At 46.6% G+C, this 13840-nt stretch overlaps 1 protein-coding gene across 6 annotated transcripts in view; it reads right to left on the reverse strand.

Annotated features, from left to right (window-relative positions):
- Positions 1–4862: 4862 nt before the first annotated feature.
- Positions 4863–13840, reverse strand: part of ATG4C (autophagy related 4C cysteine peptidase) — a 76329-nt gene continuing 67351 nt past the window's right edge. For all 6 annotated transcript variants that reach the window (XM_043962672.1, XM_043962676.1, XM_043962671.1 and 3 more), the window contains one exon: positions 4863–6103. In XM_043962672.1, coding sequence (XP_043818607.1) covers positions 5936–6103 — 168 coding nt within the window. In that variant the 3' untranslated portion in view covers positions 4863–5935. The remainder of the gene's footprint in view (positions 6104–13840) is intronic.

Here is a 13840-nt window from a genome sequence, read left to right on the forward strand (position 1 = left end):
TAGAGGCAGCTAAGTAGCTCAGTGGACTCAGTGGAATACTGGACTTGAAGCCAGAAAAACTCGAGTTCAAACCCCACCTCAGGCAGTTATTAGCTGTGTGACCCTGGGCAAGTCACTTAACCTCTGTCTACCTCTGTTTTCTTATCTATAAAAGAGGGATGATAACAATACCTACCTGGGAGGATTGTTGTGTGATCCCATGTGAAGCACTTTGGCAAACCTTAAAGTGCTGTAGAAATGCTATTAGTCCAATGAAGACAAAGTCCCGTATAAGCATGTAAGCCTATACAGGCTGTCCATTTGTGGTATATAGTTAATATTCAGTTTTCAACCGTCAGCTTCATCCTATGGTATCTACTACTGTAAGGGACCAAACTGCAGAGTATTTTTGAATAAAAATTAAAAGAAAATATAAACACCATCCCTTAGGAGATTGTTTGCTGTCTCACACAGGCCAGGTGAATGCATCAGCATCCGTAGCCATAATCTTCATTCATCCACCTATCCATGCTAAGTTCTACATGCACAACGCTTGAGTCTGTCTCCTCACTGAAGGAGAATCACAAAATCTCAGAATTGGAATAGACCTCAAAGCCATCTTCTAGTCCAAACTATTGGCTGGAAAAGAATCCCCTTTAAAACATATCCAAAGGGCAGGTAGGTGGTTCAGTGGATACAGCACCAGTCCTGGAGTCAGGAGGACCTGAGTTCAAGCCTGATCTCAGACACTTACTAGTTGTGTGACCCTAGGCAAGTCACTTCACCCCAATTGCCACCCCCAAAAATTAATAATAATAAGATATATACAACAAATGGTGAGAGATCTCTAGGGAAGAAGAGCCCACACCTTCCAGAAGCAGCCCCTTCCACTTTGGGGCGGCTCTCATTATTTTAGCAAGTTTTTCTTGACTGAGCTTGCCTCTCTGTAACAACCTCCCAGTGCTCCTAGGTCGGCCTCCTGGAACCAAGTGGGAAAAGTCTAATCATCTCCCTTCAGATCATCTAAAACAGGTCTCGAATTCTCCCCGAGTCTTCTGTTCTCTGGGTTAAAACCCCACAGTTCCTTTAACTGATCTACATATGGAATCCACTCTCAGCCTTTCACCATCCTGATTGCCCTTCTATGGATACTCTTCCAAAAGGTGGCTCCCAGAACTGACCGGAATGCTCCAGTTGTGGTCTGACCAGCCAGTTCATCACCTCCTAAATCTTGAATGCTATACCCACCTCAGTAGGTCATGTCATTTCTTCTCTTTTCTTGGCTGACATCACACACGATTAACTCATTCTCTACTTGTTGGGCACTACAATCCCCATATATCTTGTTCAGAAGAAAAAATTGCCTAACCCCCTCCCCTCATACAATACTTATGAATGCAATTTCTTGAACCCAGATGTGACACTTCACATTTATCCACATTAAATTTCATCTTATTAGATTCAGCCCAATGCTCTAGCCTGCCAAGATCATTTTTGGATCCCGACTCTGTCACCCAGTGTATTAACTATCTCTCCCAGCTCAGTGTCATCAGTAAATGAGATAACCAGGCCGTCCATGCTTTTATCCAAGCAACTTATAACAATGTTAAACAGGGCAAGGCCCAGCACAAATCCTTTGGCGCACTTCCACTGGGCACCTTCAAAGTTAGCATTGAAACACGCTTTTGACCAGTCCTGAGTCCCCCTACCTAACCCATCCAACCTTCATGTTGCCATCGCCTTCTATAAGGGAAACGTGAGAGATTGTGTCAAATGTGCTGATAGCAATGGAAAATCCACCTGCAGCATTCCCCTGCCCCCCAGTCTGGGGACCTTGTCCAGAAGGAATTAGAGCTAAGGGTGCCATGACCCATCCAGGACAAAATCACACTGGCATTTTGCTATCACTGCTTCTTTGACTATGTATTCCCTAATCAATCAACCCTTCAACAATGCATTCTAGAATTTTGCCAGGAATTAGTATCAAGCCTACTAGCCCATAGCTTACTTATATTCTCCACTCTCTTCCTTAAAAAAAAAAAAAAATTAATCGGGGGCAGCTAGGTGGTGCGGTGGATAAAGCACTGGCCCTGGATTCAGGAGGACCTGAGTTCAAATCCAGCCTCAGACACTTGACACTTACTAGCTATGTGATTCTGGGCAAGTCACTTAACCCTCATGAAGAAGAAGAAGGAGAAGGAGAAGAAGGAGAAGAAGGAGAAGGAGAAGAAGGAGAAGAAGAAGGAGAAGAAGGAGAAGGAGAAGAAGGAGAAGAAGGAGGAGAAGAAGAAGAAGAAGAGACAGAGACAGAACCAATTAGGGAGGAATAAAAGGATTTCTTTGCTATGGTGATGACCCAATTGAAGATGTTTAATGTGTTTAGACTTCCTCCAATTCCATTCAGCAGCATGAGTCAGAGCAGAGGAGGCAGATGACAGAAGGTTTGTCAAGGGATGAGTAGTAAGGACAAGGGGACAAGGGGTTTGAGCAGAGGCCTGGATAGAGGTGAATTTGCTATGTGGTAAAGCCTGGAGAGGAAGGGAAGGCAGAGAAATGGTAACGAAATAGCTTGAGAAAGTACTGAGGGGTAGAAAGATCAGCAGTTTCAAGGGTTAAGAATGGGTTTAGGGGCAGCTAGGTGGCGCAGTGGATAGAGCACTGGCCTTGGAGTCAGGAGGACCTGAGTTCAAATCCAGGCCTCAGACATTAACACTTACTAGCTGTGTGACCCTGGGCAAGTCACTTAACCCCAATTGCCTCACTAAAAAAAAAAAAAAAAAAAGAATGGGTTTAGATGCAGTGAGGTGGAGAAAGAAGGGATGATGGGAAGTTATGGGCATATAGAGGAATGTCAAGAGTTTTTCTTAGGGAAGTCAGTCACGGTGAGATCTAAAGTGTGACCCATATACCCTCATTAGGGAAGATTTGAACCCAGGTGTTCTGCCTCTGGGGTAAATATTCTTTTTACTGCATCACACCAAGAGGCTGAAGTTAACTCCCTGGTTAACCACCAGGTGACTGGAAAAATAGCAGTGCCCTTGAGAGAAAAGGACATTCTAAATGAGGGCAGCTTTCGGGGAAAATGAGTTCAATTTTGGACATGGGATCATGGCTCTAAAGCTGAAAAGGGAGCTAGAAACCTTCTAATTAAACTCCACCATCTAATAGATGAAAAAATTTAGGCCCAGAGTGACTTGCTCAAGGTCACACATGTTAAGTTGGAGATGTATCCTGGGGACTCAGAATGCCCAATAGCTGATAATTCAAGACTGAGGATCAGGAAAGGAGTCAGTGGCACAGATTTGAGCACTGAACCTATGAGAGCTGATGAGCGCTTCAGGAGGTTGTACAGGCACGACACTGAGGTATGGAGGCATAGGTGTGGGTGCAGGGCACGGACAGTGGTGCAGGAGAGGAGACTGAACAGAACCAAGAGTTTAATGTCCCCAAACCCAGAGAGCAGCAGGAGCATCCAGCTGGTCATCCGCTCTCTCCTGGGAGATCACCTTGTGGGGTGGGGAGCCACTTCTTGTGGTCAACAGTGTCCAATGCAGCTGATATTCAGCTCATGTCCTTAGTATATAAAAAGAATAGCTTTGCTCAGACTGTGATGCTAACTGCTCCTAAACCCTGCAAATAACCAAATACTACGCTAAACTACAATGTTTTTATCCTTTTCTACTACTCCTGACTAAGCATTCGGAGTCACTTTGTAATGGAGAAATCTTAAAATTGGCCCTCGTCCTCCTCGGGACACACTTGTTTGATGTGTTTGTTGCTGAGGCTGTCACCAGGACAGCCATGACATAAAAAAGCAAGAGAAGCTTGCAGGGGATGCCCCACTCTTAAAATTGAGCACCACGCATCACTTATGACCCTGAAATGCCACAAGAAGGGCTTAACCGGCAGCGATCATGCTCAGCTCTGGGGTTACCTTTTGGGAAGGGCTTGGATAAATGGAGAGTGTCCAGAGTGGGGCAGCCAGAACTGCAAAGGACTTTGAGGATGTGTCCTAATGAGAACACTGAAGGAGATGTGACTGTTTGGCCTGGAAAAGAGAAGGCTCAGGGTCAATGTGACAGCTGCCTTCGAGTACCTGAAAGGCCAGGATGTGGAAGAGGGACAGGTGTCAGAGCGTAGGGCAGAGCGAGAAGCTGGGGGAAGTTCAAAAGGGCCCAATTTAAGCTCTGTATCAAGAAAAGCTTTCTAATAATTAGAGCAAGCCAAAGTGAACTTCTTGGAGTTGGAAGGTCCCAAAATGATGACTGAGTCCAACCTGATCTCCAACACATCCCACCTGACAGATGGTTGTCCAGCTCTTGCTTAAGTTCTTGCTTCTCCCTGGAGAAGGAGTGGGCTCCCCCCACCCACCCCCCTGGCAAGAAGATCTCCCAGGAGAGACAGGATGACCAGCTGGGCTGCTCTAGTGAGGACTCCTTTTTGGGTATAAGTTAGACGAGATGGCTACCCAAGTCCTTCCCAGCTCTGAAATTCTGTAGTTCTTTAGCCTAATTTTCGGTTAGCCGAAGGAACCCTCTGGACTATGGGGACGTTTTCTTTATTGCAGTAAACCGTCATCACTCCAAAATGTTGCACTGGTCTTACAAAGCAATCCCCCTGGCACAGTCGATGTTCCAGCCATTGCAGACAAACAAGTTGCTTTTGTAAGAAGAGACCAGTGACTTCAGAGGACACACAAGCACCTTTACAAATACACCCCCTTTTCCACCGCGCCATAGAAGCATCATAAAAAAGTTAATATTTTGCTTGTAGAGCAATAATACTATTTGCCTTTATTACAAATCAACAGGATTCATTTGAGGAATGATTCTCTCCAACGAAAGGACTAAAATAATCTCAACATTAAAACCAAAGCAAAGGCATTTAATGTTCTCACATCTTTATTAACGCATTTGTTTTACAATCCCGGCTCCATTATAGCCTCAGTACTTTTCAATCACAAATTTGCTCTTTGTGAAGGCATACTACTACTTAAGGAAGATTTACCTCGTGGGTAACCTCGGTGACTGAACACCTGCACAAATGCACGCTGATTTACAGTCACTGTGGAGAGACCAAGGGACGGACAGCCCCCAAGCAAGGATATTTACTGGTTCCCCCCACCCCTGCCCCCGCCAGGTTGTCAGCCTAGAGTGTGATGCTGGAGCAGCACAAGTAGAGTCCTGATAAAAGTATGTGGTTGAGACAGGAAACAAGCATCGTTCCCATGTAATCCTTGCCTTTATCTGGCTTGTTTGGTTGCAGTTAATATTAATAACATCAGCTTTAAAAATGTGGGGAAAGCCGATACTTCCGAGTCACCTCTCATAAGGTTACATGTTAAGCTTAAGGAGAGGCCATCATGAAATCATACTGCTAAGCAGGCTCTTCACTCACAATTCTGCCGATATAATTGCCCCTGTTACGGTGAGTAATTGCTAGTCAGACTGAACCAGGAACGCCTCGATGGACCCTTTGGCCGTATTAACATGTGGAGGGGAAGGGTAGGTGGCGTCAGGGGTTAATTGTCCAGTCTCGTCAGTCAGCGAGAGGAGCTTAAATCTCGGATGTCGAAGAGTGGCCTCGGGCTCCAGGATCACAGATGGGCAAAACAAAACCCCCAGGCCAGTCACGGTAAAGAGGTCCCAGATCTACAGGACTGCAGGGGATTCATTTGGAAATCACATACACAGATCATCCGCCACCCACTAGTCGTGAGCCAGGACTGCCAGACGTTCATTAGCAACAAAGATTCTTTCAATCAGGCGCTTTCAGAAATATACACATCTTTAAAAAGGTATATTTTCAAATGTTCTTTTGTGAAAGAATGTTAAAAAATATCACCAAAATATTTACAAAAATAGATCAGTTTCTGCATTGCAGGTTTCTCTTATTTTGTTCTTTATTTTCAAAGAAGCGTTCTGAGTAACTACGGACACTCTAATGCAGAACGTCCTCAGAGCAGGACAAAGTCTTCTGTGCTAAATCTTTTCAAGCTTTTCTTTTCATCTTCTGAGAAAAGGTCATCTTCATTGGTCGGAGTGGAGGTAAAATCATAGTCTCTGGCATGGCCCTTGACAAAAGTAAATAAAGGATATTTCTCTCTGGAGGAGGCTTTCAGCACCTGCAGAAGGGACAGAGAACGCACCCTTAGTTGGCATAGACTCAAGGCAAGCAGCCACAGGAAGAGCTGCCCCTTAAAGCCTCTGGCCTGGAGCAGCAGGCCTAACCCTAACCCTAACCCTAATCCTTCCTTCCCTCCGCTCCTGCTCAAGGCCTCGCCCCGAGGCCCCCATCGCCAAGGGCTCCCACTTGGAGCATTAGAGTGACCACTTTTTCTATGCACAGGCGTCTACGAGGTCTGCATTCTCTGCTGCTCCTACACCAACCCTACCTCTCCTCCTTCATAAAGGGTCACGGATGAGCACAGGACTAAGAGGAGCCAGAGGACAGAGCGTCAAGACCGCTCCACAGCTGCGCTATTACAGACAAGCCACTTTCAGATGTGCCCCTCAGAGCACCTCACCCATTCATGTTGTTACCTCTTGTGCCTCCTCGAGAGAAGCACCAAAGCTTAGAGCTGGAAAGGACCTCCGAAAATGCATCTCACCCAACCCGGACACACTTCGGAATCTTCCCTACAGCCTCCTTGGCCAGCGGTCCTCTGGCCTCTGCCTGAGGAGGGAGCCCTTCGACTCCTCTTTATCTGGGAGTTCGCCCTGAGGTTACTGATCCTAGCCCAGTTGTCTGGTGCCACACAGAACAAAGCCTTCCCGTGTCAATTCCTAGGAGAAGGCTGCGATGACCTCCCTCACGGGGTCATTGTAAGGAAATCACTTTGTGCGTGAGCAGTTGTGCCCACGCCTTGGATAGTCTTTCTCCTGCAAGCCCCTGCCATAATTGATATGAGTCGTCTTTATGTGTGCAAACAGTGGGCCAAAGGCTGACTTCTACTGAGGCATGTGTCATCTGGAGAGCAGATCTGCACTTCCCAGAATTGGGGTTTTTTTATCATAAAAGTATTTTATTATTTTCCAGTTACATGCAAAGATAGTTTTCTACATTTGTTTTCATAAGATTTTTAGTTCCAAATTTTTCTCCCTCCATTATGTATAATCACATTAAACACATCAGAATTGTTTTTAAGTGTTCACAACTCAAGTAGATTATGACAACAACGTGCCCACTTTGGAAATTGTCATTAACTGACTCAGCAGCTCCTTCCAAGTTAAAGCAAATTCCATCAGAAAAAATCAATCAACTTTCATGAGCATATGGGGTGAAGATTTGAATTAAGACTAACTGTCGAAGCCCAATTAACAACAGAAAACAGTCTCTCTACTGAAAAAAAGGTTCTGCATGGGTTCTCTGTAGAGAAGAAAATACTGAAAACAAACTCACTGTGCAAGTTCTGACTATGATCACTCCAACTGTTAATTTGTTTTTAAAAAAAGACCACTTTCATTGATAAAATTAAATCTCCTAAAATATCAACGTGCTATGTTGAGGATCCTCAACAATGTTTTAAAATTGTATTTACTACTCCCTTTAAAATGTAATTATCCATAAATACATAGTGCAACATACATATGTAATCTATAACTTAAAAAAAAAAAACTTTGAAATGCTAAGATGCCCAACTGGAAATTTAGACAGTAAGAGCTATTTAGAAAACCATCAAGTGTCGTAAAATCCAACCTGAAATAAAAATCAGATGCTACAATGTGTATAATGCTTTTCTATTTCATACTTTAGTCTAATCTATTATAATTACATCCTACCAAAAGAAAGAGGAAAGGGGAAGGAAGTGAATAATCAAAGAGAAGGACCAGAAATGTGCAAAAGTTTGAAAAATAAGAGCCTGGGGCAGAGGGTGACAGGACTGGTGTCTAATCGAGGATTTCCCCATCCTGGCCACTGATTCCAAGGACAGGCCTGGGATTCTGCCCAAAGTTATTGCCATTTTATGAACATTTCATGGCATTGATAAAAATCCAGTATCTAATGGGCGGGTATCCATACCATTGGTTGAGAGACAGTCAGTGGGAAGCTAGCAACCATCGCTGCTTTGGGGACTCCTTTCAAGTTCAAGAAAAGTCTTCGGCTCATGAGTATAACTTCTGAGACCAACAGATCTGGGGATGCCAGTTTAAAACCTAGGATTCTGGGCACCATGTTTAGAAAGGGCTCTTTTTACCTGGTAGTGCTTGAAAGTTAAATCCCCCAACCCCAAAAAAGTAGGGGAGGGGATGGGCAGGACCACACAGTGGAGAGAAAGGTCACCTCAGACTTGGTTTCAAGTTTCGCCTTTGGCACATCCTATGAGAACATGGCTCCCTAATCTCTTAGCACTTCAAATAATTCTCTTAGGAGTTACAGCTAAGGTGTAGTTCTGTACAGATGGAAGGAGACTTCCCCGCCCCCCCCCCCCCCCCGCCACACCTACAAAAAGGATTCAAGTGTAAAATGATGTCCATAAAATCCATGAACGCGCATTTGCGTGCCTACTACGTGTTGGGCACTGCACTAGGTATGGAGGGATGCAAAGATAAGATTAAAGGCACTCCCCCAAAGAGCCCCTACCGGACCGTGGGAAAAGAAATAATCACAGACGACGTAAATACGAGGTGTTTTTCGGAGAAGGTCCTCCAGCGGCAGCAATCAGGGAAGGCCTCATGCAGGAGGCAGCACACGAGCAGAACTCAGAAAACCGGGGACATTCAGAAGCAGAGGGGAGGAAGGCTGGGCAACAGTGTGGAGGTGGAACGTTGGGGGGGGGGGGGGAGAGCTAGAAGACCAGCCTGGCTGAAGTTCAGAATCCATGAAAGATGATAACATAGAAAAGCTTGGGGAGGGAAGTTTGTGAAGGGCACTGAATGCCAAGCCAAAGAATCTGTATTTTACCCGAGGCCATAGGGAGCCCCCAGAATCTGGTGAGCAGAATGATGTGGCCAGACTGTGCTGTACAGACGTGGAGTGCTGAGGGGAGAGACTCCATTCCGGAAGATTCAATAAGAAGTTATTACATAGTGTGGGGGAGAGGCCAGACAGGTGCCTGGGGACTGAGCTCCTCAAGGGCAGGGCCCATCTCCTGCCTTTCTGTGTCAGCCCAGGGCTGAGCACAGCACACAGGAGGGACTCGATCCATGATTACTGGCTGGCAGCACAGGGCACAGCAGCCATGTAACAAATGTTTACCGACTAAGCACAGCGCTTGGCACAAAGTATACATAGAATAAATGCTCGTTGACTGGAATTGTGGGCACAGGTCTGTGCCTTCCTCCAGCCAGACTGGATGGCACAGAGATAGGAATTACAATGCAGCACCGCAGACTCGGAGCTGGAAGGGCCACCCCCAAGCTGGCCGGGAAAGGACTCTTCTAGGGTCACACAGTCCTCTAGCTGTGAGCGATTCTCCTGGAGGATGACTAATTCTCACCGGACGCCCGTGTTCCTGGCATACAGGAGGTGCTTAATCAGTGCTCACATCTAGATCCTCCTGGGTTTGCTGAGCTCTCAGCTGAGCCTCACCCTAGTCCTGCGAGGGGAGTGTTATTACTACCCTGTGTTACAAATGAGGCGTCTGAGTGTGGGAGCAGTGAAGGTCCTGCTCGGGGTCAAACCCAGATGGAGGCTGGCTTGGGTTCCAAGTCCAGCACTCTCCACTGGACACCTGCCCCATCATGGGCCTCGCCTCTGAAGGCTCCGGCTCAGTCCTCCCAGAAGGCCCCACAGGCTCCAGAAGCGGTCAACCCAGGGCAGAGGTCGATGGGACTGCTCCCCGCCCCAGCCTGGGCCCCCGCTTCTATAAACATCAGCTCAGATCTCGTCCGCTTTGCTGGCCCCCACCTCGAATTGCTCTGCACACTTCAGAAACATCCAGGTCTCTTTCGGGTGAACTGCTGTCCCCCAAAATCAAACCTGCTCCCCACAATAGCCACAACGCTCCCAAGTGCAGCCCAAACCAGATTCAAATGTCCCTGGGCAATGTTTAATCAAACGCCTAAAACCACAAAGAAGACAGATCACGTCACATTTCCAGATGAATTCAACATGTGGTCGTGGGGGTCCTCAGGTGTAGATCAGTGCTCACCCTTCTGTCGCTTGGCCACCCCTGCTCTAGCCCCCACCTCTGCGCACTGTCCACCAGAAGAATGCACAGTCCCCGAAATCCAGCTACATCCTCATTATTCTCTAGAGTACAGTGCTCAGCCAGCATACTCCCCTGAACGCAGGGATCTGCTCCCCAAAAGGAGTCTTATTTTTGTAAAGTGAATCACATCTCCCTGTGGCTAACATCAGAATCTCCAATAAGCTTCTATTCACTTTGGATGGATCTTCAATGGTCAGAGATTCGAGTCCTCTTAGTTTTGTGCTCCTTCATCTCTGTGAAACTTGGACACCTGCTAGCAGAACTTGCTATTACAGGAGATCTTGTTTGTAGTGCAAATAATCGCCCCAAGATTCATCTGCTTTGTGATCAATTTTAACTTTCCCCTGTGCATTTTCTGAAAGTAAAAGAGGCAAAGACAAGGACACCAATTAGGGGTTCCCAGGCCTGGCTTCTGGGCCTGCCCCTTCCACTTACCCTCCATGTGACTAGAGGGCAAATCTCTTCTGCGCCTCACTTTCCTCAACTGAATAGTAAAACCTACTCTAGGAGACTCTGGATCGAGAGACAGCTAGAAAAGAATCATGTATGATGGTCCAATAAAGCACGCAGAACAAGGACGGTGTATAAAGAACAGAGTTTGGAGCCAGAGAAATACTAAAAACAGTGGATAAAGCACTGCCTTGGATTCAGGACAACCTGAGTTCAAATCCAGCTGAGACACTTGACACTTAACTAGCTGTGTGACCCTGGGCAAGTCACTTAACCCTCATTGCCCTGCAAAAAAAAAGAAAAAAAGAAAAAGAAATACTACAAACAAACAAACCCCAGCCACTACAACCACACCAACGCCGCCCTATCTTTATAAAAATGGCTTGGGTTGGCTGGGCAGTGGGCGGAGGTGGGGAAGTTGGTCCGACTTGCCTCCCAGACATAATCATGCCAAAGCACACCCTTCCTGGGTCCGCAGTATGAGTGCCCAGTCCCCCAGATTCTTCCCACCCTATGAGGGAGTCATTCAGCCACTCCGCTCCACCACATGTCTTGCCCAAAAGCTATGACAAGGTTCTGTTACGTGTGCATGTAGTACTCAATGATTCAGGCTTGCTCTTCAAACTCCTTGCAATGAATGATTAATTAATGAAACCTTCTTGCATGTGACCCACGGACAACAATCCATCCAGCATAAAGTAACAGGAATGTCCAAGGACGGCCCTGGGGTTGTTGGAGAAGCAAACTAGCCCAGCCCCTGTGGAAAGAACCAAAGCCAAGCTGACTTTCTGGGGGGCTTCTCTAGCCCAGCATCCCTGCTTTTTGGAAAGACCTTTTTTGAGGTGGGGCCACAGACAGAAATGACTTTGAAATGACGTCAAGGTGTCTGTGTGAAAACTTTCCTTCATATCATAATCCCTATATAGAGTCTAGTGCCATGATCCTACAAGATCCTTCCCTAACTCGAGATACACACCAATTTAAAATGAAAAATCTGCCTTCTCTGGTTCCCCATGGGGCAGCTGCGACATGTGGCCACTTCGGGGCCTCTCTGAATTCAAAGCTGCATCTAAGACCAAGGACCTCAGCAGCTACTCCCATGTCTCAAGCATCCTTTCCTGTCCACAACCCTGTGAGTCAGAGGAGATGATCATGCCTCTTGGCGTTTTACCATTTCACAGAAACATGATGAACCAAACCTGTGGCAATCCTCTTTGAAAAGCACGCATGAGACTACAGCGAGGTGCAGCGGGTAGAGACGATGGAGTCAGAAGACACAGCTCAGGGCCCCCTTCATCATTTGGGGACAAGGTTTGATGGACAGAGCTCTGGACTTGGAGACAGGAAGACAAGGGTTCAAATCCTGCCTAAGACAAATCACCCAATCTCACTCTGCCTCATCTTCCCTTACTGTAAAACAAGGGTAATAAGCACTGTCACAATCAAAGCCCAGGTATATAAAACCGTGTGAGCCTTCAAGCCCCACAGAAATGGGAATTATTGTTACTATTTAGGGTCTGACTATGGGGAAGCCATTTAACATCCCTGTGCCTCAGTGTCCTCGTCTGTGAAACGACGAGCTTTTTCCAGCTCTAAATGTATGAAAAATATGAACTGAAACCCCACGGGAGTGAGACTCGGAGCTGTCTAGTGAGCGGCCCAACCACGGAAGGTGCCACCGACCCCCGCCCCGGTCTTCTGAGTGACTGTGATACACACTTTCTGCTGCACCCCCCAGGGCCTCAGAGATGCTTTTCAGATCGAATTTCAACAATTTCACCCCTCTAGAAAGAGGATTTAAGCTTCCCCCTCTTTGATGTCTGTGCGTCTTGCTCCTAAAACTATCTTCATAATATATAATTTCCATTATATATTCTGATGCTGTTTTTTTTCTAATTTGCAACAGCGGATTTATCATCAAAATGATACATTTTCATCACACGGTCTTTACAAGGTACCTTTGAAGAACGGGGCTGCCAAGTAAAACCTAAAACTGTATCGGTGAGGAGTCAGGACCCCAGAAGTAAAACTGCTCACTCCCAAGTCACACAGCTAATTAACTGTAAAGAAGTAGCTGGAATGACCCAATTTGGTTCTGCACTTGCTGTCCTCCCCAGACCAACGCATCTCCCACACCATCAGGCGCATGCACCAGAACTGTATCCAGCATGAGATGCTCAGGGCAGCCACAGTTCACACTCAAAGCCACCATACTATCATCTCCCATTCACCCTCTGACCCCTTGCAACGTGGTTTTTGCCTCCATCGTTCTCCTGATCCTATTCTGGCCAAGATCATCAGACTCTTAATCACTGAAATCAATAAACTTTTTCAGTCCCCACTCAACAAGATCATAGGACCTTAGAGTCGGGTGAGACCCTCTAGTGCTGAGAGGAGAAAAGGAGGACCAGAAGACATCATCCTTTTTCAGGGTTTTTGCCATATTTGGGTAGACAAGGGAGCCCCAGAGAGCTGAACCGATGCCTTTAGGTGAGCAAAGGCTTGACATGCCCTAAGAAAATGGGCTTGGCCACAGGAGAACTTGTGGAGGGGACAGACCAAAGAAGACGGGGGTTATGTGAAGACGAGCGAGATGAGCCTCGCTCCGAAAGCCACTCCAAGCCCATGTGCAGAATGGTCACCAGAGACCCACATGATCTTGGGCAAACTGAGTCCCCCAGAGCAAGGCAAGAGAATAGAGAAAGGTCTGGAGGAAATGGCATGGGCAGCACGACTGAGGGAGTGAACGTTCTAGCCTGGACAAGAGAAAACTAAAGAATTCGACAACTGGATCTAGAAGCAGTCGTGTGGAAGCGAGAGTAGCCTTGTCCTGGGCTACTCTGAAGGGGAGTGCTCTAGGACCAGTGGAAAAGGGTACAAGGAAACCACCCTGGCCTCCTCTCACAGAACTCTGCTGAATCACCTCCTCAACAATGGCGCTGACCCATCGATTTAGGACAGAGGGAAGTCAAAGGCACTCCGAGTGTCCAAATGGCCGAGCGACCATCTCTTCAGAACGCTCGATTCCCCTATTGCCTAAGAGATCACGCTGCGTGACCCGAGTTCCATTTCAACTCTGATTCCAAAAGAAATTGTGTGACTCCTGAAACATAGGTCACATGTCACATTTAAACCCTGATCCATGCTATCGCCCGGCGCTTCATCTCAAACTTTCATTTGCTGTTTTTGATTACTAGTCTCAAATTCAACTACAAATCAGTAAATAATTCTACCATATACAAAGTAAAAATTATTCTG

The sequence above is a fragment of the Dromiciops gliroides genome, chromosome 4 (assembly GCF_019393635.1).
Source record: "Dromiciops gliroides isolate mDroGli1 chromosome 4, mDroGli1.pri, whole genome shotgun sequence".
Taxonomy (NCBI): domain Eukaryota; kingdom Metazoa; phylum Chordata; class Mammalia; order Microbiotheria; family Microbiotheriidae; genus Dromiciops; species Dromiciops gliroides.